Source organism: Leptosomus discolor, chromosome 7 (genome assembly GCF_034619465.1).
Source record: "Leptosomus discolor isolate bLepDis1 chromosome 7, bLepDis1.hap2, whole genome shotgun sequence".
NCBI classification, from domain to species: Eukaryota; Metazoa; Chordata; class Aves; order Leptosomiformes; family Leptosomidae; genus Leptosomus; species Leptosomus discolor.
In genome coordinates this window covers 52,072,278-52,100,270 of record NC_141397.1, presented here as the reverse complement: position 1 = coordinate 52,100,270, position 27,993 = coordinate 52,072,278, and the positions used below count along the sequence as shown (strand labels likewise).

The window sequence follows — 27,993 nt, the reverse complement described above, 5'->3', positions numbered from 1 at the left end:
GCAGATCTGTGATTTTCAAAACCCTAGATTTTAACTGCATGCTGCTCTGCTCATTTAAGAAGGCAGCTCAACTAGGTAGCAAGTGACCCATTTTGCAATTGCACATTTCGCAAATGCCATTGTTCAGGAATGTCTGAAGGAGAACAATTCAAGCTTCTGGAAGTACACCAACCCTGCCAGCTCCTGGAGTATTCAGGCTCAGCTGGAATTCAGAGTCAAGTCTCAGTTTTCTTCTTTTAGTGTTGTAGTAGCTCCTATGAAATGAAATCAGGGGGTTTTTTTTCCCATACGTTGCAGTTCTTCAGTACAGTCCTCAACAGATAGAAGTCTGTATTAGGAAATTACTAGCAAAACATAACAGCCCTAAAAGCATTAACTGCAGGATTGTGGGCTCATCAGACATGGGGAAGAGCTGATGGAAAATGGAAACATACAGCCAAGAAAACAAGCAGTCTAGGCTTGCCCTCTTCCCTATGCTGATCCCTCATCATGCACTATAGGACGCTTCTGGGGACAGACCTAGACGAACTTTTGGTTTGGCCCACGGGCTAAATTTTGGCAGAGAGGGGCAACTTCATCAGGACAGCTAAGCAAGGGAAAAAGGATCTGCTGGACACTAACAATCAAAGAGATGCTTTAGAATCTGGAGCACAGATCTGCAACATAGAAAGCACAGGGATGGTGGAAGGGAGCAGGAAGGATTGAGAGCAAACAACACAGTCTTGAAATCACAGATATTACAGGTTTTTCCACCCCGATTTCTTTCAGCTTGTTGGCTGGTCAGCTGTTACCCTCCATTCCGATCATCATTTTACACATAGTCTGTGGAATACTTAAGAGTTCTTTAGATCAATGATGACAAACATAAGACATTATTGCAGGAAATCAGCAATGTCAGAGATTGTGACTAACTGGATTCCTTCCAATTAACTACATGCTAGGGACTAATTTAAAGATTAAAGGAGGCACCTACTGTTGTTCTGAGCAGAACAATGTCCGCTTCTTCCAAGCTGCAGGGGATGCAGTTTGCCCACACGTCCCACTCTGGCTTCCAGTAAAAGAGCAGCAGCAGAGCCCCACAGGACAAGATGTATCCAGCAATGCACAGGGCCCTCCGCCAGCCTTGGGTTTTGTAGCCAAAAATCTCCTGTACAGCAAAGACAAGGAAAAAGTCATTACTATTTCTATTAAAGAAACACCATCATCCACTGCTCTCCCATAGGTACTGTTTCATATGGTACTTTGAAAAAACAAGTCATAGAACTTGTATTTGGCTTCTTTATGTGCCCTAAACATGACTAGAAAAAAATTTTGCATGTTCCACAGAAGTTTTCATCCACCTTCACAAAATCTGGATTGCTATAGTCTGACCAAACCTCTAAATAGTTTTATGTAGTTGTGAAACTCAGCATGAGACACTCTTATGTGTGTGCATGAGTCGAAAGTATATCAAAATACAGAGACCCTAACCTTTAGGCCCCAAGTCAGGAACACAGGATTGCCTGGTCATCATTTTTAAAGTCCCTGGGTGAATCAGATGGAGAACCTGAGTATGGCTGCACTAGGGATGGAGAGTGGTGCAGACCTACTGCAGCAGCTGAGAGTACCTGCTTCAGAATCAGAAGCACTACTGCTGTCCTGCCACAGCAGAAAGTCTGCATTAATGCACCTACACTTTAGAGACAGCTAGTGTCTCTGCATGATGCTCAATGACACCGTGTGGCTGCATCAGCTGCAGCTGCTTTGCACATCTAGGCACAGTCACAGCCTTTGTAAGGCTGTTACCATCTTTCAAGATAGCTCAAGTATGGGGATTTTGGACCTTGCCAATGTGCCATTGTCCTAACATCCCAAAATAATAATAATAATAATAATAATAATAATAATAATAATAATAATAATAATAATAATAATAATAATAATAATAATAATGTGTTAGTAAGAACAACTAATGAATGCTTGCAGAATCCTTTACATGTTCAGAGGGCCAAAGGAAGCTACTCACTGTAGCTGTATGAGTAGGTATTATTAATCCATTTTTAAAGATGGGGAAATTGTTACAGTGAGGCAAGGCAACTTGCCCAAAACTTCAAAGGGATGACTGTCAGCATTACAGTTTAAGAACTGCCAGGTCCTTGGTACCATGGACAAATTCCCTCTTAGTAGTGCTAGCTTGGTTAAGGTGAAATTAAATGTATACAGTGAATTTACAGAGAAGACCCAGCCCTGATCTAAGATGGGAGATTGCATGGCTGCAATTACATTGGGTGACCAGAGGAATTGGCTAACATAAGGGTTAAGATTCCTCAATCTCCTTCTTCCTAGTATATCTGCAGCAATTGTGCAATCTGCTTCTGAAGATCAGATATCTGCAGCCACAGACATTGCAAGATCCATTCCTAAGGTGAGAAGAAAAGGCAGTGTAATTGGAAGAATGAGTAATGCATAATTCCTGGTTCTGTGCTGGTGTCTGCTTGTTATGCGAAATGCAGGCCCTACCCAGTGGTTCCACACGCTGCCTCGGCCTCTCTGTTCTCTGTCATTCTCCAAAAGATAGACTATCTTCCTCAGTAATCTCCATGGGGTTACTAAAGGGCAGAAATTTGCAACTGTGAGGAAAAAGTATGGTAAACTACACAAGGAAGTGGCCTGCACTGAACAGGACCTGGTTATACTACCTTGAGATGCAGATATTCAGCATTTTCAAAGGCTTCTGTAATCTCTGGGCAGCCCAAGAGAATAAGGCAACTCTGCAGCAGATAGAAGGAAGTTCATGGATGACAGCAGATAGGAAGGTTGCTAGAAGGTCATGTGTCAGTCATGTCCTGTTAATATTCACATGCTGCTATAAACAGGTTAAGGCTTCTCCATTCACCTCTATCTAGGTGTATCCTTATCACAAAGGTTACAAAATAATTGTCAGCACCAGCATACAGAATAGTACATAGAATGATGTGAACTTACTGTTCACAGCAATGGCTTACTCGCAAGATGCAGATGCTTGGATCCAGACTTTACAGCTTGCCAGCAGGGCAAAGGAACTCCCAAGAAGACAGAGACAACTAAGGGAAGAACTGTTAAAAGAACATGCCTTCAGATTTCCTCCACTAAATGACTGGACCTGGAATAACTGGAATAATATTTTCAAATTGGGATGGGCATGAATATCAGGGTGGGGAAGAATGAGATTGCTGCCATGTGCATCTTGCTTCTGCCAGTGAATCATTCCTTTAATTTCCGGCTTTTGTGCCTTACACCCAAAGTCTGAGAAGTCAATAGGCTGCAGTTAATGCAATTAAGACGGGAGAGGGTGGGCACTCGGCATGTGATTGGCAGTCATTTGGGATCATTTTCCACTGTCAGTGTTCTTCTCCGCTAAAATGCTGAATGATTCCCCAAGCCTGATATGACAACACAACCACAGAGCTAGGGCAGACTCTGTCTTTCTCTGCCTAGGAAACCATGCATCTATATATCAACATATGTTATCCGAGTCCCCCTATGCCTGCATGTTTCCAGGCCTTTGTTTTCCAGAACAGTTTTCCCTCAAAAAATGGCTTGATTCCTTTCCAAAACTAAGCATGCCTCAGTATTCCTCATCTTGAAAACTAGGAGAAAGGAAGACAAGGAAAACAGCTCAGCAGAGAAAAAAAGGCCAAGCTTTTAAAACACCCACTACACTGTCTGCTGGATGTTGCTGCTTCTCACAAGGGACTTTCCTGCAATAGACAGATAGATAGATACCCTTGTGCTGTTCTGACCCAGTGCACGTTCTGTCCTGTGAATACTGGTGTTGGTTCAGGTTCATTGGTTTGTGTATTGATGAACGTGACATTTCTGAATGTAGGTGTTCAGGAGCTCTACAAGGAGTAAGCTGGGAAAAATAAACATCAGATGTTAACTGCCGTTTTGTATCTGGATGTCCATGAAGGAATCTAAAGCCAAAGCAAAGCATTTCCCATGGTTTGGAAATGTCTGGAGCAGGTTGCCTGGGTCACATCATTCAGAAGTAAAGCTAGGTAGGGAAATAGACTGAGCTCCAAACCTAACTCGTGACAAAGTTCCCTGGGCCGGAACCTTTCAATACTTAACTTCACAACAAAATGTTCTGTTAGGTTGAAGTGTTTTTCTTGGCCCTGTGTTTTTCTTGGCCCTGTGCCTTCAACTAGAAGGACTATAGCAACGAATGCTGCATTAATTAAAAAAAAATAATTAATAAGTAAATAACTCTGTGTTGAAACAGAAACACTATAAGTACAAACTCTCCTCACTTGTCAAATAAGTCAATGGTGGAATTCTTCAGAATTCTCAAAACCATTATCTTTTCAAAAAAAAAAAGGGTGAACAATGAGACCCGCAACAAAGGTATCCACAATGTGCATGAAGAAGGGGGGAACAGGCACACACATGATGCAGGTTTCTCGGCAGGTTTATCTAGCCACGTGAATGCCTTACAGTAATTAGGGTTTGGAAATTTTTCAAGCTTATTCAGGATTCACTAGGCCTGCACTACAAAGATCTCCAAGCAAATGCATGTCCACTATGGCAAACAATACTTCCAGGCTGGCAGAATTCCTGGTGTTGATGTCACCAGTAAGAACATGTCTGTCAGGTTGGGTTTATGTTGTTAAGGAAAAGAGAATAAGTTTTGCTGGGTTGTGTTTCATTGCACGAAGAGGTTGTGCTGATGCAGACATGCTTCTTTTGAAGGTGGGTCTGATGAATATAGATTTGCACCTTGACAACTTTTCTACTGTGTAAGCAGGTTTTAGGGCTCAGCGTGTGCATTTGGCATACATAACATTACACAGCCAAATAACCTGAGTTCTTGGGCACCAGAGGTGATGGAAAAGACAGATAACATTAGCTATCTATAAGACTCCAAAGGGCTTCTGATTATCTCACAGGAGATAGCACTGTCTACAAAAGAGACTGGTATTCAGGGCTCATCTAACCTCTGTAGAATAATTTTTAATAAATGTTAGTGTATTGTAAAACTTTTGTTTCCTTGTCTGTTAACACTCCCTTTATCTTGAGACTCCCCACAGTCAGAAGAGTGACTAAACCAAAATGGTTTAACTTGTGAGTGAAGGGTCAAGGCAGGGGCCATGGATTATTGGACAGAAAAAACTGCAAGAGCTGCTCAGTTAGTAGAAAATTTGCTTATTCCAAGAAAGGTTCTTAGTTGCTTTTACAGTCATACAAAGCCGGCACTCAAGGGCTTATCACTCTAGTGTCCAGCAAGTTTTTGTTGTTTATGTTTAAAAGAAAAATTGCCTCTTAACTGCCAGGTCATTAGCACAGCAGAATTTAAATGCAAAGGTCAAACAAGTTCAGGCACCCTTTTCTTTGGTGAAAATAAGGCCTGTAGCTACCAGCACGGAGCATAAACAGTGGCTGTGAACTATCATACTTCTGGCAACTCAATCACCAGGTGCCCTATTACAAACACCCTGTTGCTATAACAACAGGTAATAGGATTAGACTTGAAAGACTGGTCAAGATTCATAAGGAATTTAATAACTGAATCTCATTCTTACCAACCAGAATGGGTTTCACCAGAGGTTTGTTTCTGTTCCCTCTGAAGCCAGTAGCAACATTCACTATTGTTCCATTAGGAATAGGGTTGTGCCTTTCAGATTCTATCTTAATTTTAAGAGTTAAATTTTCCAAACTCAAAGTATACAAAATTCCTGGATCAGATTCCCTTCAGAATTTTGGCATCCCAAAGGAGGCAGACAGCTCTGATATGCAGCGGCAAACTGGGGTTCACCAGCTGACCAACAGCAGTAGTCCCATTCCTCCCAACATAAGCTACTGAGGAACATATTTAAGACAGGCTTCTGGCAAATCCTTCCTGGAGCAGCAGCCTGTCAAAGTCTATCACAATCTTTTGCACTGCAAGACTTACGCTTTGCACTTTAGGGTTTGTGCAAAGGGAATTATTAGCCCCAGGCTCTACAGAGTGGAGCATCAAATTGACAGAAGTTATAAAGCTGTGATTTTCCTCCCTCTTCCTATTCCACCAACAATTACTTCTTCTCAAAAATACCTTCAAGCAGACCTTTCTGAAGGGAAGAAGGAAAAAAAAAAAAAAAGGCAAGCTAATCCATAAAATAAATCCCTTCCTATTACAAAAACCTATTAGCCCTTTCTGAGGCAAGCTGCTGTGTCCGTAGTACTTTCATACTACTTAGATTTTTCTAGTACTACAAATGGTTATGAAGAGAGAGAGAGATTATCTCATGCTCCGAATATACATTGCTAAGTTTTAGCTGGGTACCACGAAAGTGAACTCTCATTGAATCAAACATGTTCCACCCATGTAAAGTAATTCCAAAGATGTACACAAGGATATATAGATAGATTTTCTAAGTCAAAGTGATTATTCTTAAATACAGGACTATCTAGCATCTCAGCTGTACCAAGAAATGGCGACACTGAAGAAAACTTAGAAGTATTTCTTCTCATTAGAGCTCCCCAACTTCCCTCAGCAAAATGGACAGCTAGTTCAACACAGGAGAGCATTGCACGTCCAGAGTCCAAATGAACTACTTGCATGCTTTCAAAATTACTTGAACTACTTCACTCTGGAAGAATTGGCACTGCACAATGTCAGCTGTTACATTATTACACTAAGTGGTATGATATTGTTTTGAGGAGCCAAGAACTGCTTGTTAATAATTTTGTTCAGGTGGATTAAATTGACGGTTAAAAATAATGGTGAAAAATATTTTTTAAAAAAATGTTGCAGGGTCGCTGAGACATTATGTGCCAGTGCCACTCGCCGTGGCTGCCAATAATTTAAAATATACAATTTTAACAAAGAATCACAGAATCACAGAGTGTTTGGGGTTGAAAGGGACCTCTGTAGATCATCTAGTTCAACCCCCCTGCTAAAGCAGGCTCACCTAGAGCAGGTTGCACAGGGTCGCGTCCAGGTGAGTTTTGAATATGTCCAGAGAAGGAGACTCCACTTCTCTGTGCTGCCTGTTCCAGTGCTCTGCCAGCCTCAAAGTAAAGAGGTGTTTCCTCATATTCAGATGGAACTTCCTGTGCTCCAGCTTGTGCCCGTTGCCCCTTGTCCTGTTGCTGGCACCACTGAAAAGAGCCTGGCCCCATCCTCTTGGCACCTGCCCTTCCGATATTCATAAGCACTGATAAGGTCTCCTCTCAGTCTTCTCTATTCAGCTAAACAGCCTCAGGTGTCACATAAGTCTCTTTTACCCCATGTACTCGCCTCTCCTCTGCTTAAACACAGCCTTCTTTGTCTCTTTCTTCACAACTTCTCTCACTTATGTATTATATTCTTTTTCTCTTTCACAAATATGCACACTAGCTGTTCTCTCTTTCTACACACACGTTGTTTTTTTCCTTGTTCTCTAACACTACCTCAGACACCCTCACAGATATCTTCCTCTCTTTCATACTTGTAACTTTTCCCTCTCTCTCTTACACATATGTAACAAAGACACATACATACCTGCCAAATCTAGCACAATTTGGCTATGGTTCTAATTGCACCTATTATTCAACTGCTTTATCAGTCTTTTTTCTGTGGTTTTCACTTGGGAACCCCAGGTGAATAAGCACTGCTCATTCTCATTGCAAGCATAGAGAGCATGGCAACTGCCAGACACCCTGGATTCACAGTGCAGATTGACTTAACACTGCGCACACACACCAACTGTGCATGGAAAACCTCAGGTTCACAGTGCGGATCCCCGAGCACTGGACTCGCAGCACGTGTGCTCAGTATGATACTGGTGAGAAACACGAACATTACTGGGATAGCTGTCTGCATGCAAGCACAATATGCACAGCTGAAATTGGACGTGCAGAGTACAATAGTGTGGCTCTACATAGCACCAGACAGTCCGCTTAAACCTAATTAGCTCAGACACAATTCTGGCATTGCTAGTGACAGCGCCAGTAGTGGGAAGAGAATGACAGGGTGTTTCTGGTCCTAGAAGGACCGGGGCAGGGTGGAGCACAGACACAAAACCAGCAGCCATTTGGAGCTGGGAAGCAGTGGCACATCAGCACCAGGGCTAGAGCCAGGAGCGGGTGCTGCGAGCAGGTTTAGTAACCGAGCGGCAGAGCCAGTTGGGTTCTGCATTGCACTGAGCTAATTAGTCCCCACCCTCAGAGCCAGTGCCTTGCGCTTCCTGCAGTGCTCAGTTCATGCTACTGGATGACTCGGTACTGCATTCCCCAGCACATCCCAGATTACCCAGGTTCGCATTACACAAAACATGACATCTCCCCTTCCCTGGATGGCAGAGCTGACTGAAAATATATGTTTGTATCTAGGGATAACAAATGTCCATGTTTTCCCATGACATGGTCTCCTTTTCACTAAAATAGGATTCTCAGTGAGTAGATTTTGAAGACTTCTCCAGGATTTCTAGAAGTGAACAGTCATGTCAGTTTGTAAGTGACTGTGTTTCGCTAGCTTTGCTGGGGCTGTTGTACGCCCAGAAATCCTGTACGCAGCCATGGCAGAGCTACAGCGCCTTGGCAGCACGGGAGTTTTGAGAAGCACTGCATGCATGAGAATGACATGTTGCTGTACAGCTGCGTCATGGGTCTGGCATCTCCTGCAGAATCTGTTAGACAGACCGACTGCATGTGATGAATAGCTGATCCATAACACACAGTAATGCCAAAGCAGTTAAGAAGTATTGAATTTACTACAATCATGCACTGGGCTTAATATTTAAGAGAAGCGCCATGCAGTAGATCAGATATTTCATGTAAACACAGGACTTATTTCCACATGTTACAGAATGCATATAAACATACTCCTCCCTGGAAAGCTCTGGAAAGAAATATCGTAGTTCTGTATTTAGAAATCCAGCTTTGTACAGGCGCCCAGGCTGGAATAGCATTGCCAATTCAACAGACTGCATTTGCTAATAATTTATGCAAACATAAAGCATGTGTTTTTATGTTCCAGAGAAAGCCAAGATTCCCAGTCCTCATATAACTGGAGCTGACCCTAGAGATTCAGCTGTCAAATGCATTAGGAACACTGCTCCAGCCCATCCCCCAAGCTCATATAAGACCACCTCCACCTAGATTTATAATGCCACATCAACAATCTATTGAGCCATCCCCTGTTGGAGAGGATAACCAATTAAATCCAGTGGACACATACAACTTTTTTTTTTCTTTCTGCTAAAAATATTATATCCCTTTCTAACTGTATGTTTCTGCTATGAGAACACCCCCACCATCCATAACTAAATCACAGACTGTAGGTTTTTATTGCAGAACATGTGCCATCTGCTGCTTCAAGTTGAGAAAGACCTAGACAGAGATAGGACTCACCATTTCATTCTCTTCTCCCTGGTTAAGCTGTGCATAATGGTTCTTGGCAGGACTTTCTCCCATGAAATGACCCTCTGGACGTTCCAGAGCACTCTCAGGACAGCTCTTCAGCATTGTGTGCTTGAACTTTCACATTGAGGAAGTGCTCTAAGTACACACCTTCCTTATAACTCTGCTGATGTTTGAAGAATGGAGCTCCTCCCTCTCTGTGGGGTTAGCAGGTAACATTCATCCCTCCTCCCTTCATTCTGGTATTGGAGTTTTGCCACTGTGAGGGTACATGCAAAATTCACTCAAAGACAATGCAAGAAAGAAAAAGTTAGATCTCACAAGTGTTTGCCACAGTAAGATTCCAGGTTATAACTCTGATAGGTGCAAGCAAGTGCTGTTGGCATGCAACTTTCAGGGGAGGGCAAGAGGGGAATATTTTTCTTCGAGAGATGATGGAATCACTGGAGACCAGGAGTGTGTCCAAATGAGAAGGAAAATAGGCATTGCTGTTGTTAACACTCTTAGCAACCAGCCTGAACTAAGTGTCCAGCTGTGATCTGCACATATGCCTTGGAGAAAAATTCAAGCTCTGGCCCTGTAAACAGGGGCCCCAGACTGTGCAAATTGATTTATGCACTGACTGTGTGTGGATCTATAACCGATATTTTTATTCATTATTAAAAATATCGTCACAAAATGTCTTCTGACCTCACCATGTAGCTTTGGGAAACATCACTGAGGTTATTTACTCACTCTTGAAGGAAACTGGAGTTTCCCAATGATGTTAGTGAGCTGGATACAAATGTTTCCGACCTCTAATTCAGGGCCAAAAGGAAGCTGGCAGAAAGACAGCACTGAAAGTTTTATCATCTCCTTTTTTTGTTACTGTCAGGCCGCATTTGTTTATTAATCTTGTGATTCATTCTCGTTCTCATTACTATTTCCTTGTCCTTTGCTACTTTTTAAGAAGTTGCACACCAAATATTTTAGGAATGAGGTGAGGAGAGGCAAACCTGTTCTTCCAGCAAATATGTTAAGGAAACTAAAATATTATTTCTAGGGTGAGAGAAACAGATCAAGAGGTGTCATGTTAGTTCCTATTCATCAGCATTTTACTTCCATATGGCATGGACTTGTACAAGTCCCAGACATCTCAAGCACCAGGGAAGACCTGCAGCGAGCAGGCTCAGAGAAACTAAAATGGGAGAAATGTAGCGAACAGAGAAGAGAAAATGAGGAAGGTAGGTCAATCAATACAAGAAAAGTTGCCCACTGCTAATAATGCGAGCCAGGCACAGACTTGCAAACCAAATGTGCATGTATGTGCAGCACAGGGACATATATATTTGTAAAATGGGTGACAAGCTGTTTACATTGGATCTAAGCTGTTTGGTCTTGACACCTAGCACACTTTCAAAATAAACCCAGACCAGAGGCTGGACACAAAAGGATATAACTGTATTAAGCTGTGTTAAGGGTGACTTGTTGCAAAGGGGGAACACGGTGCTCTCCAGACCCCAGCTTCAGTGTTTCCCCTTCCTTCCCTGCACTGCAACTCTGAGGCTAGCTTTAAGCCTCTCAATTTTTCAATTAATTCTTCTGTGGCCCAGCAACAGGAACTCCAATTATTACATGAGAATCACAATGGTCAGTTAAAAATTAAATAGAAATAATGCAATAAAGTCCATTTCTGATAAACCTGATTACACAGGAAAACTGAGCAGTGCTTTCTAGAAGCTATAAAAAGACAGGAAACAACTGCAAAGGTACCTTCTCCAAGGCAGGCTGATGATTTTGGGAAATGACTCATTATTTTGGGAGGTGCCAGTGGTGGTAAACAGGAGTGCCACACACACTTTTTCTGCCTGTTCAGCTTTTGCTGCTTCCCCAAATGTCAGCCTTGCTCTTTTTAGTGTTTGCAGAAGACAGGGTGCAGTAGGGGTCCATCGCTGCTGGATGACTCTGTTGGAGCTCTCATCTGAGAGATGAGCTGCATGCAGAGTATCCCACCAAACTTCAGTCTCCAGGGAAGAATCAAGGCTCATTCAATCTATTCCCTATTCATAGGCTTAGTCCAGCTCCTGTTGATAATTTCTGCTCCTACAGAAGACCCTTATTAGGGAGAACTTCACAAATGAAAACAGAGAAAAAACAGAGTAAAGGTGTAAAACATTCATCATTTCCGTATTTTGGCAACCTGTCATAATATTCCAGTAAAATCTGTTAATTCAGAACCAACGAAGACGGTGGAATTTGTTAATTTTCTGAAGCAGGTTCACTTCCTCCCCGGGAAGACACCGCTAAAGCAGCCTAGGTTAGACCCTTCGGTTATATGCTGCCCTCTACTGTTCAAAGTAAGAATTACATATTAGTTTACAAATAAAAGGTTATTTGTATCATGTCCTATCAAGTATCATCATTCTTATTTTTAAATTGAAATTTGCCTAAGAAATCCAGATATAAAAAAAACCAACCAAAAATAACTGTTCATGCTAAAATGCAAAAGCAAAGGTAAGATTTAAAACAAAGACAGTCCCTTAAATTTATGAATAAATAAATATATCTAAAAGCAAACAAGCATGAGGCAAAAACATGTGCCTCACCTCATCCCTACAACTTTTATCTCAGTCTTAAAAATACATGTATGAATTATGTCATCCTCGTACAACTTATTTTGGTCTGAAAAATCCCACTGTATAAACAGCAGCCCGACCTATAAAACACCCCAAATCTCCTTTCCTGCTCAGCTCAAGACACAATGCCCACTTCTGGGCATATCACAGAAGGGAAGGTGTGAAATAACTGGTGACAGTCCACAGGACAGCACAGAGAAGAATGAGAAAGGAGTCAGAAAACGGGGTCTACAAGGAAGAGGGACTTAGGGCTGTTTATCCTGAAGAAAAGGAGACTGACAGGAGTCACGACAATGGTTTTCAAAAAAGTAAATGTTAGTTGCACATAAGAAGAAAACAATGTTCTCCATGTTCACTGTGGATAAAGTTAACTTGCTGCAAGAAAGGTTCAAATCAGGCATGAGGGAAACTTTCTATTCATGTTAGCAAGCACTGGCATTGACAGGTGAACACTCCAATGCCTCAGGTCTTTACCGACAGCTGAGGCATGCACTTCTCAGAAATGACGTATCTAAGAGTGATTCTGTACAAAGTACAGATCTGCTGAACTCTCCTGGTTCCTCCTCTGCCTCCCGCTTCCATGTGGTCTGCGGGAAAACTGCCCAGCTTGCCATGTAACAAAGATGCAGTCCAATTACTGTGCTTATCTTATATCAGCCTGGGACAGAACGCAGGCTAACCAGTGAGCTTATTGTCTGAGCAGGGGAGGAAGGATAAGCATCTTGCTTGTCTGGTCAAGACACCACACAGATGTTAGAAGTTTTAGGACCAGGCAATCTGGATATTTTATGACCCAGCCCAATTACTGCAACTGCTGGGATGAGGCAAAGGTCTTATAGCCAGAGGCTCTATCAACAAGGCTGCGATAGGGCCTAATTGACAGAAGTTGTACCAACAACACCAGAGAAGGAGTCCACACCTGCAGTGAACCCTGGCTTTCCTTTCCCCGCCAACCCCACTCAGTTGATAGCACTATCAGCCTGCTAGGAGCCAATCAGCACATGGGATATGACTCAGTCCCACCTCATCAATAGGTATAACATTAGTCTTTTGAATCTTCTGTTTGGAGGGCAGTAACTCTAGCTACTGGATGGGCTGATGGGTCTGGACCTCTCCCCTCCCCAAGCAGGGGTGCCCTCTTGGTGAGAATTGCAGTAATTATAGTGCTAAAGTCTTGCTTACTGTAGCGCTTACTTAATCTATGTTTGCTTATTGCAGTGCTTACTTCTTACAGTGTATATATGGTGAATGGTAGTCGATCGAGCTATACACTAATATTTTGGGATTACATTTGTGTGAGACTGTGCATTTATCAAGGGCAATTCTGAACTTGTTACATCTGTTGCCTTAATAAATTACCTGTGTTTGCAACCCTGTGAAACTGTTTCACTGAAAGTCCCTGAGAGCTGACAGGCAAGCATTGACTCTAACAGGGCTTGTGAAACTGTCCCAGGGAAATCCTCTGCGGGTTCTGGGGAAAGGTTAATAAGAACAAAAAGAAATCTGGAAGTTATACACCAATGCTACATACAACTTTAGACATAAACCATTGACCAGGTCTGGGACTAAGGGTGGATCTAGCCATACCTAGGCTCCTCTCTGAGGAGTTTAGAGAGCGGGGGGGGGGGGGAGGAGGTCCACTCTGAACCTCGTGATCAGACAGGAGGGTCTCCCTGATCACATAACCAGCTCCTATCCTTAACACAAGCCCCCTTTCTTTGTCTGTATCCTTAGTCATAAACTGTTTACCAAGTCTGGGACTAGGACTGGATCTAACTGTACTCTCTGAAGGAGCTTGGGGAGTAAGGGGATTCTCTCTGAACCTTGTGATGCAACGGGAGGGTTTCTTTATTCTCTGTATTCTTAGACATAAACTGTGGACCAGTTCAGCGGGAGGGCCTCCTTCAGCACATACCGAACTCTTACCCTTTTACACAACATGGTCCTGCCGGCAAACCCCCCAACAACTCACAGAAGCCCATTTGGATGCGCCTTGTGTTTTCCAGCTTCCAAGGCAGTGCTGCCACCTGTGCCACGCACTTATTCAGCTCCCCAACAGCTGGGAGCACATCTGGGAACATTACTTAAGCAGCGTGGAAAACCCTGGTACAACCACAGGCCTCCACTCGGGGCTGGGCCTCAGCCTCACCGGCCGCACCACCCGTGGAGGCGAGCCCGGGGTGCCCGGGGCTGGCACAGGGGTGAGGCGCTGCCGTCGCTGGGCTGTGAGGGGGAACACCAGGTCCGCCTGTGGATCAGCCATGACTCCCCCGCTCCGCCGCTGCCCCTTGGCCTGGCAACCCCCAGCGGTGCTCCCTCAAAACCCTCCCCCGCCGCCGCGGCTCCCGGAACCTTTGCGCGGGGAGGAGCAGTTTCCAGCCGGGCGGGCCGCCGCGGCCCGCGGTGCCCGGAAGCGGCGGCAGCCCTGTCAGCCCGCGGCTGCGGCGGCTCCCCCTGCCCTTGCCCGCGGCAGCCCGGGGCGCCAGGCGCGGTGGCGGAGCCCCGGCCGGCGGCCGCGGTGCGTGCGGCTCCTCCGGGCCCCTCCCGGCCGTTAGGATGTGGCGGACGCGGGCGGCGGCGGCTTGGTGAGCGGGGCGGGCCGTGGCAGGGGTAGGGGTCAGGGCGGGCGCTGCGGGCCGCCGGCGGGCCTGGGCCGCGGGGCGCGCCGGCTGTGCGGAGTGAGCGGCCGCCGAGAGCCGCCACCCTTTCCCGCCTCCTCCGACCTCGGGGCCCTTGCCCCGGGCGCGGCGTCGTTTGGAACACCCGTCCCGGCGGAGCAGGCCCGGGGCACCCGTGGGAACGGGGCTGCCCGCGGGGGAGGCCGGAGCTGGTCGGGGTGCGAGGGGAGGAGGGCTCTGTGTGTGTGAATGGCGCAGGGGGAGCCTGAGGCCTGGTGGGGAGGGGCTGCTGCTCCCAGGCGGGGAAATCCCCCATCCCTCAGCTCCCTTGGGACCTGGGGATGCAGTATGGAAGGGAGCTGTGTCTCCCGCATTCCCGCCCTCGGGCATTCGGGCCGCCTTCACGTCCAGGCGTTGGCCCTCCCCAGCAGGTTCACTACGTTACTCTTGGTTTTCACTGTTCTACATGATTCCAGACAGGAACGGTGAAACCGATCGGCTGGCAATCTCACAATGTTCCTTGAGCAGCAGTAGGAAAATCAATGTTATCTAGTGCTGAATGAGAAAGAAAGTACCAGAGTGCTTTTTGTTGTGTTACATTTGAAAGACTGCTTTGCAGTCATAGCCATTGAAAGTGTATATAACCTGTCTTTTGTCCCAGCTGAGGTGGGGATTTTTTGAACTCTTAAACTGGAGCTATATGTGTAAAATGTTAGGTATGACTTTGGGTGCGATGCTTGGCTATCGGTAGTAACAGGCCACTTTTTCTCATTTTACAAGTATCTATAATCTCAGTGCAATGCAGGAGCAGTTAGGTTGCAGGCCTGTAATCAGGCAGATTCTAATGTCAGAGCTACTCATGTCTGGAAGGCTATTTTTTGTTATTGTTGTTAAAAACGGCTTTCCAGAGGCTTTAAATTTGGAACTCATTAAATACTTCATTTAATAGCATTGTTTTGGCACCCTTTTCAGTCTAAATGCACTTTTCAGTGAAGATCTCAAGGTGATTTTTTTTTTTTTTTTTTTTTTTGGTCAGTCTTTTTACAGCAGAAGGAGAGAAGAAAGGAGAAAATGGATGTTTTGGTGTGGTGGTGGAGTGGTGTTTTCTTTTAATGAATTACAAGATTTTATATGTGCAATTAAAGCAGGTAGGGTTTGAAATATGCCATAGCACTCAAAAGGCAGTTGTTGACCAAGTTCTTGCCATAACAATTTGTGACTGAACTCAGTTTTTCCTGAAGTTTAAACATACAGAATGAGTGCTGTAAAACATGGTGTATTTTAAAAGCACAATCACCAAGAAGAAAATTACATAATATTACCAAATGCCTTTAACCTAGGTGAAGACTACTAATGGGAAGTGGCTGCTATAGTATATGCTACCACTTAGTCTCTACTGAAAATATTAAATATCTGTGTAATGGTAGTGACTGCAAAACAAAAGAAATAGTGGCCCAGTCATCAGCTTGCTTCCTACAGCCTTACCACACCCAGATTTGAAAAACTATCTTTGAAAGTGGGAAATAAAACGTTTCTAGTGTGGAGGCACTTTCATTCTTTGTTGTTATGTAGCCACTTTTGTATTGGTACTATCTGCAGTTAATTTCTGAGCCTCTTATAATTCCATGTCAAAGAGAAGAAACTTGTTACTACTTTAGGGATTATTCTGCTCTTGCTTATTATTCTCTTTCTGGATATTAAGTTTGTTACTGCAAAGGCACAGCCTTCTAATTAGTTTAGTATAGCAGTAAGAGTATACCCTTCAAAATCATAGTGGCTTTTATGAATGCAGACTTTTGTAACAGTCAGTGGAGTTCCCTTTTTTTAAGCTTTCCATTACACTAAAGGAGATTGCTAAACATAGGTCATTGGGAGAATTGTTCTTTTGAGAGAGGAAAATGTCTCAATTCACATAATTCTGATTTTTAACTTATCTTCCAAAAGCTCAATTTCTAGTCAAAAGCACTTTTATAACAAAGTCTTCCACTTCTTTGGACATTAAGAATACGCTGTCATAGACCGTGTCTTGTCTAGTGCATGGCAAATCTCAAGCCAAGAAACTGTGTAGATTATAGAGCACGTTATTAGAAAATGGTGTAATGTTTTCCCTTTAATATGATTCACTTATTCTCTTTAAGAACTGCTAATGTTAAATGATTTAGGATTGCGGGACGAATAATTCGTCTTCTCAATGGTGTGAAGCACTTTCTTCTTTTGTATTTGTCCCCTTTGCAAGTAAATGCACGTGCTGATATTGAAAACTCTGAAAGAAGCATCAAGGAACAAGCGTTAATTTCAAGAACTGTAACTTCACTCATATTTTGCATCCAGTAAATGATTGAGTATTAACCATTCCGATATGATGGTGAGACTAAAAAGTAATGGAATAAATTGCTTTTTCCAGAGCAGTTGTCTTTTCCCTCAACTAGCAAACGTTGAAGCATGCAGGTAGTGTAATTGAAAGTCTACAAGGATCTTTATTCCAACCTATGCGCTTATTTTAACATTGGGAGGATTGATAAGGTTCCTGTGTTTTAGCAGGTGCTTTTCATGGCTGAGCTCTGTTTTCAGAGTCAAATCTTTCAGACTGAAATTCTCCCCTTTGCATAAATCTTTATTGAAGTCTTCAACAAACATGGTGCAGCCATCTCCAGATTATCTATGCATGACCTAAGGCAAAACAATAATGCAGTAATCCTAGATCCACAGAATTTTAGAGTGAAAGGAACTGAAAGATGTCATTAAGTGCATGCTTCGACTCCAAAGGAGAATCTGCTTTGCCAAAAAAGGACAAATGGAATTTTGTCTGTGTTTGGGTTTTTTGAAGTTTGAAAATCCTCTACAAACCTAATGTTCTCTAAAAGTTCATTTTGAATAACAAGGTAGACCAAACTGTCAAATTTTCTTTTATGTTGCGAGTTGACCATAGTCTTCTGTGGACTCTTAGCTCCTGTTTACCCAAAGTGTGTTTTAGCACAGACATGTTAGTTGCCTTAATCCAGTGTGGAAGTTAAATTTAATTAATAACAGACTTCATAAATGATATTTAAGGTTTTATTTCTGTAATCACTAGAATTACTGTACCCATTAATGATGATTACAGCCTTTTATTTTCCTGGTAACATACCAATGATAGCTGGAAATTGTACAATTAGAATGATGCTCTGATTTATCTGTAACCAGCTAAAATGTAGTGGGAATTGCTTCTAGAGAGGTTATTGAGTTAATGGTGTATTGAGGAAATCTGTTACTTAGACTTTTTATTTCTTTCTTTTAGTGTCATCTGCCGGAGTCTAGCAAATAGCAGCTATGGAATAAAAAGAAAATCACCACTTCAAAACTTGCATCTTGTTTCCCGAAGTATACATCATCCCTATTATCCAAGTTCAAAATTTCAAAGACCTCCATTAAGGATATCCATTCAGCTGTTCTCTTCTCTTAATCGACTTCCCCTACACAAAACAAAACTTTTAAATGTGAAATACGGCTACCAGTTCCACAGGAACTTTTGGCTAGCTAGACTAGCATCAAGGCTTCTCAAACTTCGCTATCTTATATTAGGATCTGCTGTAGGTGGTGGTTATACAGCTAAGAAGGTATTTATCTGTGGAAGCTATTTTATACATTTTGTCTTTGTTGTTATGTACTTGCGATATATCCACAAAAATACAAGATACCGTTTGCTTAACTAACGCCAATAAAGATGAGTGAATATGGACAACAGATTGTTTAGAGAACTAGTATAGATTTTAAAAGATCCAAGTCATATTATTCCTATCTAGAAGATGGTGGGTTAGTATATTTTATACGTAGGCATTACTTTTCAACAGATTGCTCATATGCTTCTCTACATACATTCCTTTTTCTATTTCCACTATATTTTTTTCTCCTTTTTGTATTAGACGTATGATCAGTGGAAGGACATGATGCCAGATCTCGATGAATATAAGTGGATTGTTCCTGACTTCATTTGGGAGCTTGATGAACATATTGACTTCGGTATCACAAAAGCTAAAGTGTTCCTCTGTCTAAAGACTAGCATATGTTAAATAAAGGTCCTCAGTGCCCCTCACCAGTAGTATCTTTATAGCTGTAATTTGAGTGTAATTTGTATTGTTAGAGTCTGGTGTGTGTCTTAACACAGTATTTGTATCAGTGTGTTTGTAGGGAGAAATTAAGCATTTTTAGCATTGATATTTCAGAATTCATCCATTAATTTGAGAATGTTCTTGGTCCTTTCACGTGGCCATATAATTGCATTGTTGAAAGGAGAATTGCAGCATGATCAAGGGGACTTACACAGGTTTTGGAATTATTGTGCACCAAGTTCTTGCTTACTATATGAATGACGCTTAACAGTAAAAATTATAGATATAAATAGATAAGTAAAATCTATGTATAAGTAAAAGACCAACTGAAAATGCAGAATAGTGAACCTACCTATCTACAAAATTACGTTGAAGGTACAGAAGAAAATTAAAAATAGACTCTATTTTCCTGAACCTTCTGCTTACAGTAGGTTTTTTTGCACATTTTCAGATGAAAGGTAGAAATTTAAAAAATGAGCACAGTTCTTTCTTATATATGCAGGATAATAAGGTGGTGTTCTTTTTACATGTATGAGCATTGCATAGATAAATGCAGAGACTGAATAACAGGCAAATGTGTTCTTGTTTTTATTGCTAGTGGCACTGCATTTTTATAGTACTTTAAAGCTAGTAAGTTTGTGTTTCTTAAAGGATTACAAAATTGACTTATTTATGAAAATGAAAAATAAGCTTTTTTTAAAATGTACAAGACGTGAGCATAGTTACAGTATTGTGTAATTTTAAAGTATCCTCTATAAAGTATGTGAGGGAATAATGTGCAAAACGTGGTGAAATGCAGCAATAAGTTTTAAAACACCGGGGGCAACCAACTTATCAGAAAGTTCAAAGTCTAAAAAAGCACTTGGTTTTTCAGCTCTGATAATGTTTCCCAACACTAATTGGGGGAGGTGCATGCGGAAAGAAACTTTTTAATTCTTTATTTTAAAAAAAAAAAATAATAATGAAAAAAAGTCATGTTCTGAAATAGTTGCTAGGTTTTACAGCCTAAGCTGGTTTTGAGTACAAAAATAATAGGAAAAACCCCTACTCATTAGCTGTTGTACTGTTTTCCTAGAAAAGCTTATCAAAGCCCTTCCTGATGCAGATGACCTTGCCAAACTTCTGCCTGACTTTGACAAGATTGGAGAGAGCTTCACTTCACTGAAAGGATTTTTTTCTCCTGGTGAGAACAATTTTTCAGCTTAGTTTTAGTTTTGAGAACATAAGCTGTTGCAAGATGAGGTTACAGATATGTCCTTAGACACTAAAAGGAAGCGGATCCTGGAAATGCATGCCTTCTCGTTGGCTCTTGTCTGAAAGTATTATGGGCACAGGTAAGTAATGTATTTTTAAAAGCAAGGATTCTAGTAGCAAGTACAGAGAACCAAAATGTGAAATTGAATAGAAAACTAGAATTCTTGTACAACATTAAACAAACAGATTGAAAGCTAGATTGCTTCAGTGAGTCATAGAAGCTGGCTGTGTCCAGCTGGAACTTGGAGAAGGTGAGAGTGGCACTGAACAGTAACAGTAGCACAGCTGTTACAGGAGAAAGGAGTCGGATTATTAAGAATGATGGTTCTTAGTGTTGCAAGCATGTGAAAGAATAGATTGATAATGAAGTTTTTCTTTTGGATTGAATGATATTTTCCATCTGGACGCAGCTCCAGAAGGACTCGCTTGAAGATGTAGCTTAGGTAGGAGCTGTGTTTCAAAGGAGTAGGTAGAACTTCTAAATCCTTCACAAAAGACAAGGGGATGGTTTGTCAATTCAGTTTGTACAGGTAGTAGCAGGCTTTCAGGTTTTGGGAGACCTAATAAGACATTTCTGATTTGTTGGCTTTTTAAAGCTAAAAAGATTGGTTTGGTCATCATATCTGACTTGTGAATGAGCACAGCTCAAAACTTCATCCAGTCATCCCTGTAATAAAGTGCAAGATTGTTCCTATTATTTACCTTAATGATTATCGAACTGCGTAAATTTGTATTCATGAAAGATTGTATCTGTGAAGTATATGCTCTAAGTGTGTTTGAAATATTTCCGTGTCTGTGTGCATAAGAAGGTTATTTTCATTTTCTTAAAATACAGTCAATGGTGGAACTAGTTTATTAATCTTACAAACTCAGCAAGTACCTAAGTAGGGATCAAGTTCAACAGAGTGACAAGTAGATTACAATCTCCTATGTATTTTGGCTGTTTAAAATTGTGTTATTGACTGGTGTTGCGAGATGTCCCCTATTATTTATCATACTCACATGGGCATAGTTGCCATTTATGATTGTGTAGTCCTCCAAATAAGACAAAGATCCCTCATCTTTTTTTGCATTTTGTTTTGTATTTATAATTTTTATATCCCCTCTTCTGCTGATTTTTCACAGGTTACAATTTGGTTAGTGAAGTCATAGGAGCTTCTGATCTACTTCTGTTGTTAGGTGTGTAAAAGCCCTTTTTACTGCCCTTAACCTGCCTCTTTAAAGCAAACTCTTAAAACAGTGCTATACTAAGAGGAGTAAATACCAATGTAAACACAACTATTTACAGCAATTTAATATTGAATTACAAATACTTTTCAACTATTTTAAAAATACTTAGCTCCTCCCCTGTGAGAATGAATTTGTTATTTCTCTGCCATGGTCCTTAGCAGGTGCTTTTTAATTCAGGCATATTCCAGAAGCTTGCTTTGAAAACCTCTGTCATTACAAAGGGAAAGGATTTTTTTCCTCATTACAATACTATCAGTGGAATTTGCATTATCTTTTCATGTTTATCAGAAATAATTGATTTTACAATGTTTTCAGAACTTTAATAGTCTAACTGAAGCTGCTTTCTGCCTTGTGATATAACTAATCTGAGCCACAAACTAGATAAAATATTTTTAGATGAGTCTTAAACTGAATTTCTTTTTCAGCTCTTAAGGTGAATCTTTTTTTTTAATAGGAACTTCAAAGATTATTGAATTAATAACTCATAGGGGTTGAAACTTTAATTTTATCATAGGTGTAGTTTGAGAATTTGTAAGTGACTCTTGCATGTTATAACGAGTTTCTATAATTATATTCTAGGTTCTCCGGGAGAAACAGCATTCAGAGCTACTGACCAGGGATATGACAATGACAAACAGTACAAGAAGGTAATTAATCTCTTGCAAAACTAAAAATGTCTTGACAACAGGTAATTTTTTTAAAAGTGCTTTGGTAGCTAGTTGCAGATGTTTGTTTGAATCAGCTTGAATAGAATTTATCACTGAAAATGAATATAAACAGTACAATGATAAACATTGGTGTAAGGAAAATACAAGGGAGTCATAAAAATCTTTAGCGATTTCATTCTTAAGAAAATTGGTTTGTAATAAGAATGTCATTTTCAGTATTTTGTGTGCATTTGCAAATTTTCAGGGCATGCTCTCAGTGGCATTTCATCTTATAGCTTATTACTGAAGTAGTTTAGGCTTTTATAGTTATTTTCAAGCATTTCTGCTTGCAACCTCATTTCTGTTGGCATTTACACAGTTGTGATTTTTAAGGATTTCTGCCTTAATAAAGAATTTCTATTTCTTAAAGCAGTCTGTCTTTTTACTTTATTTAGATAAAGCATACATCACATTTTGGTTAGTATCTTCTGGAGAAAAAAAAGTTACTGTATTTTGATAATTACAAGTTTTAGCATTTTTTCCTTGAAATAAAGAAGGTGAATTTTAATTTTTTTTTTTTGCTTTTATGAATAGTGGTTCTTATTTCTATTAAACTTCTAAAATGTAATGTTGCTCATTCTTTAACGGCTTTTACATTTTTCCTGTGTATATTTTTTAAAATTCTTTTAAAAAATTGAAGGAAAGCAATATATATTGGGGAATTTGTAAGTTATTTATTTTTGCAACTGAAAGTGTCTAAACTGTAACTGAGGCTTTTACGTAAAAGACATTTCTGTATATGCAGGCATGTATACATTTATTCTACATTAATTCTGCATGACAATATGTGGTGAAACTTGTACAAAGCTCACTTTTTATAACTGGTTTTTTCCCTTTAGAACAGTGATGGATTTCTCCATGAGAATTAAATTAGCTTTCTGTTTCCCCTTTGCCAGTAAACTGTCTCTATATATTGTTTTATTTTCTCGAGTGATTGCTTAGCACAGGTTTCACTGTTTAAAACATAAAAATACTTTACTATTGATTTGTGAAGAAGTGGCCATCTTGGTTTATTGTCTTTGATAACTAAATTAACTGACATTTTTACTGAACACCAGTAATACCATTAATACTTACTATTCAGTGTTTTTTTCGGATACAGTGGCAACTGCATTTTAATGTTGCTAACAAAACTTTGGATGTGGTACAGAAAACATCAGCCCATATTAAATCAGTATGATTTAGAAAATTTAGTCTGGTGTACTACTTCTTGTTATTCCAATCATATCCAATATGTTATTCTTAGAAACTGTTGGTTTGCTAATTAATATGATTGATTTTGGTTGTAATATTTCAAACAAGGCACATATGAATACCTAACAAGGCATCATCACTTCATTTATTGGCAAACAAAATTATTATTTTCAAGACAATGGGTTAGATGGCCTTTTTTCATTCAATGCTTTCCACTGCCAACCAATACTAGTTTAAGAATTGTGATTGTATGGATCCATAAAGTGCTGTAGCATTGTATTCAATGTGTCTGAGCTGGTTTTCTTTGTTTCATTGTGAAAAGGTGAGTAACTGGTAAAGGAATCTAGGAATTCCTCATTTGGAGGAATGTTCTGTAGCACTGTTATTGAGCATGGTCCTCAGATGGGTCTCTCAAAAATTCCTGTAGAATGAGTGAGAAACCAGCTAGTTTGTAAGGTAACTTTGAGAGAGTGAATGTTGTCCTGAACACCAAATCAGGCTGTACTGCTTCTTGCCAGCTAATATGTTGTATCATAATCTCTCATTTAATACAAAAGGTATGATTTTTTTGAAAAGAGAATTAAAGTAAAAATACTGGAGTGGTCAGATAAGGAATTTAAGTGAATGGAGTTTAAATCTGTGTCTGCTTGGATTAAATAACAAATTTTGTTGTTGGAGAAAGAGGAGAGAGGATAGTTATAAAAGCTATAGTGTAGTAAAATACTGTATTGTGTTGTAGGTGTGGGACTAGTTCAGGCTTGCATTTGAAATGGCAGCGTTACCTTCTTAGAAAATTACCTTGCACTGTTGTCTGTCTCCAAAAAAATATCCTAAAAGAGTTTCAGCTTCCTGTAAAGCAAATCAATTCCAAAGCTTAGCCCAGTTTTTAAAGAAAGTTTATAGTGGTTATAGCTATGATGAAGTGGGTATGAAAAATGTGACTCAAATATTGGGGCTTAGAAGCCAGATAAATGAATAATTCAAAACCAACCACACAGTCCTTTCTCTGCCTTTGCTAATACGATAAAATCTCATGCCTTGAAGAACTGGATGCACTGGTGAGGATTTGGCAGTGCATAAACTGCCTCGCTCAGCCAGCACAGGGTCACCTTCAGTTGGTGTAAGAAGCGGCACAGTAATTCTACAGCTCTTCACTACAGCTATGCTGGAGAGTGACCAAGAGGCTTTAGTAAGGAATATCGCTTGACTCGGTCTTTTTTGGTTTTTAAACATTCTTTTTTGTTTTGTTCTTTCTTGCAAGTTATGCAATAAAGTTTCCGTAATTTTCTCTTTTCTATTCATAGCACTGTTCTATTCCCAATTTAATTCCCACTTTCGTGTTATAGATACTCTGGATAAAATTGTGACATTTATTCAGATTCTTAGAAATTGATCTCTTTACCTTCCTCATCATTTTCACTGTGTTACATGCCTCCACTTTCGTTATTTTTCCTGCAAGGACTTATTGTGGCTCAGCTTTTCTCATGAACAGTCACACTGGAATCAGTGGAAAGAGTCGAGGTGTGCAAGAAGACAGGGTTTTGGTTGCTTATGGAAATAGGGGACAAATACTTTAGTCATGAGGAACTTTTAAATTAAAAAGATAGTCATACTCAACTGAAGTAGAGCATATTAACTTTTAATGTAAAATAATGTGTTGGGGTTTTTTTTAAAGCCTGTGCAGTAACAATGTCAGCACTTGTTTTGCCTTTTTTTATTTATTGTGCACCCAGATTCTTATGATTGTTATGATGAATTTGCATCTGTTTATCCACTAGTGTTATCCCCTCTACATTGTTTCTTTGGTAATGAAAATAATAATATGATTGTAAACAACTTTGGTTTTGAAATCCCAGTAATTGATCAATGTTGATTTTTTTTGTTTTTTGTTTTTTGTTTTGTTTTGTTTTAGACAAAATTCTTTCAAGTAAATACAGTTTTACACTGGAACGATTGGTTGAGGAGGAGTCAGGTTGGGGAACAGTGGTAGTGTCCAATGACAGAGATGTAAATATTTTTGCTTGTGTCCTGGTTCACACCAGCCTGAGTCTGGCTACTGTGTGTGTAGTTCTGTGGTATTTAAAGTTCTTGATGTTATTTTTTAGGGTTTTTTTAAATTTGAACCTATAAAGTAAGAAATAGAAAATAAAGGAAATAAGATTGACTGATATATACAAAGAAGAAAGTGTTGAGAACCCTTTTAAATCACTGTGGTTTTTACTTGAGTATTTTATTAAGTGGGGTAACTGTAATTGAAAAGGGCTTTTCATACTTTACTATGGAGTAACAGTCACATGAACGAGATATCTTAGAAAGTAATTGGACATTAATAGTTAGATTTGGGGACTTCAAACATTGGTTACAATTCCTGTTTAAATGCTAAAAGGCCTTCGTGGCAGGTTTTGTTCAATGTTTGTTCTTGATCTTTTTCTTGACCCATAGCATAATGTTTAAAGGGAGTGTGTCAGGTCGCACTGAGAGTTTACTTGTTTGCAAAATGTTATTGTTGTTCCTCTAATGCTCAGCGTAACCATGAGGCTCTCTCTCCCTACTGCTGCATAGAAATTAAATCTTTTGCTTTGCCTGAGTTCTTGGCACAGCTAATGCATTTGCTAGTCTGGCACTATATAAATTTACTAAATCATAAAAGTGGTTCAATAAAATGCAAACGTGAAGATTTTTCTGTTCTTGAAATGTTATATAAATCACTGTTCAACAAATGTTTTTATTTGGTCATTTGATTGTCTCTCTTCTTTTATCCATTCTCTCCTGTGTTGTTTATCCTTATGTGTACATGCCTGTGTATGTATTTCATGCTACAAATGTATAACTTGATAGTAGATGTCTTGAACTCTTACACCCAGGTTCTGTTTCAGGGATTGTTTTGATTCCTGAAGTGCATTTTTGAAACCTTTAATTTCACTGAATGTTTTCTTAGAAGGTGTAATACTTTTTAAAGAGTTTTATTAAAATAAGTTTGTGAATACTTCTGTCTACATTCTCTGAAATAAATTGTACACAAGGTGCTGGCATAGTATCTCTAAACCAATCTTGAAAGACAGCTTACTGTTACAAGACTATGTGGTGTGGAGGGAGAAGAGAAGAAAAGAAAACTAAGCTTTGTGGAAGCTCTGTATAAGTAAAGGAATAGGCATTGAGTTGCAGAGATTTTGAAGCAATCAGGAAGGATTATGACAGCATGAATTTTAACTGCAGTGGGTTAGAAGTGGATAGGGGCCTTTTTCTTTCTTTATGCTCTAGAAACTACTTTTCTTAGTTTGAGAAAGTTAAGTAACAGGTAGAATCATCTTTCTATAAACTGTGCGTTGCTGGGAATAAGAACAAAATGAGAACTTCTACGTTACTGACAGAGTTGAGCCTGTTAGCTGTTGTGCACAATTTTGTGTAGAATATCCAAAAACACTCTCTTTAAGTGCGTGCATGGTTAAGTTGTGAAAAAATGCTGATACTTAAGAACTTTTGGCATGAATACTTGAAATGAAATCCTGAAACCTTTGAGAATATTTTACAGCCAGGATAGTTAAAGCCATGCTTAGTTAGAGTCTAATGTAATTATAAAATGTAGCTAAATGTTTATTATTTTGTTTTAGCTGGATTTGCAAAATGCATGGTTTTGCTGGCTATATCCACTCCCAGCTAGCTAGCAAGAGATCTTGCTAATGAAATTTCACTTTTGTTTGAACTGACCTATTCATACCTGTTTTTCATCTGTCTTTGTCGCACCCTTTGGTTTAACTTTGTTCTCCTTACACCCCAAATTTTTCCTTTCCTTTTTATTATAAACTCGTGGCAGGGCCTGCTTGGTGAACTCATTCTGTTGCAACAACAAATCCAGCAGCACGAAGAGGAAGCACGCAGAGCCGCTGGCCAGTATAACATGGGCTCTTCCCAGCAGAAGCGAAAGGTGATGGCTTAAGGGACAATGTGTACTGTATTCACACTGATCAAATACTCCAGCCTTCTGCATTTGAGCTAGAGAAATCTAACTAATTAAATCATGGGCCCAAATAATTGCTACAGCCAACTCCACTACAGATACGTAGTCCTGTTTCAGTTTAACCAAGTGGCATTTAAAGCATGGTGTTAAAAGCAGAGCAGATCCTGTGTGTCACTGAAATTGCGTTCTCTGCCTCTGTAGAAACTGTTACTTAGAGTTCGCGCATTGAAAATCATTAAGGATAGTATGTGAATAAATGTCATCTGTTTTCTCTACTGTTGCTTGCTTATGGTAGCTTTATCTTGTAAGAGTATAGGTATTTACAGGCGATGCACCTCTGGGAACATTTTTTTCTGCTTTATACTGTTACCAATCTGAAAATGATAGCAGCTCCTTAGGAACACTTTTGCACAGACAAATACTGCTGTTAATGACAGTCTCTGCTGTATATTCATCAAAGGTATTCCTTTGTTTTCACTTTTAAAGCACAGTTTCTACTGATATGCTGTGGTTATTGAACATCTGCACATCACTTTACTTACTTGATTTAAGCTCTGATCATTTTATTCATTATTATGTGGTTGAGATTAATTGGAAATGCTTCCTAAATTGTGATATTTTAGTTGGATAATCTTAACCAAGTTGCTGCTTTGACTGCTTCTGTGCACTCCAGAAATCTTTCTGATTACTCATACTTTTCAACAGCTTTGGAATTGAGAACTGGATACAGAACTTAATCTTCTGTACATCTGAAGATAATTCCCCCAGAAAGAGGAACACAGTAAATGTGAATTAAACTTTCAGATGTAGTTGCATAGCTGCAATTATCATGCTTTTTAGTCTGTCAACAGAGGAAATCACTGTTCTGTGAAACTATAGTAGCATTTTAAACTTAAATATTTTACTTTATTGCCATATTGGTTTTTTATGGTTTAGAGTTGCACCTCCTGGCCACGCTTAATTTTTTTGTAATAAATTAAAAAAAAA

At 40.1% G+C, this 27,993-nt stretch overlaps 2 protein-coding genes across 2 annotated transcripts in view; one reads left to right on the top strand and one right to left on the bottom strand.

The window, feature by feature from the left end:
- LOC104345407 (putative cation-transporting ATPase 13A4) overlaps positions 1-9,396 on the bottom strand; it is a 41,229-nt gene extending 31,833 nt beyond the window's left edge. The window contains exons 1-2 of the mRNA XM_086467798.1: positions 9,334-9,396; positions 974-1,147 (exon numbers count right to left, since the gene is read on the bottom strand). Coding sequence (XP_086323924.1) covers positions 974-1,147; positions 9,334-9,396 — 237 coding nt within the window. The remainder of the gene's footprint in view (positions 1-973; positions 1,148-9,333) is intronic.
- A 5,117-nt stretch (positions 9,397-14,513) lies between these two features.
- Positions 14,514-27,993, top strand: part of OPA1 (OPA1 mitochondrial dynamin like GTPase) — a 57,368-nt gene continuing 43,888 nt past the window's right edge. Inside the window, exons 1-7 of the mRNA XM_086468487.1 lie at positions 14,514-14,542; positions 17,853-18,171; positions 18,478-18,574; positions 19,739-19,846; positions 21,043-21,096; positions 21,727-21,794; positions 26,863-26,973. Of these exons, the coding sequence (XP_086324613.1) occupies positions 14,514-14,542; positions 17,853-18,171; positions 18,478-18,574; positions 19,739-19,846; positions 21,043-21,096; positions 21,727-21,794; positions 26,863-26,973 (786 nt within the window). The remainder of the gene's footprint in view (positions 14,543-17,852; positions 18,172-18,477; positions 18,575-19,738; positions 19,847-21,042; positions 21,097-21,726; positions 21,795-26,862; positions 26,974-27,993) is intronic.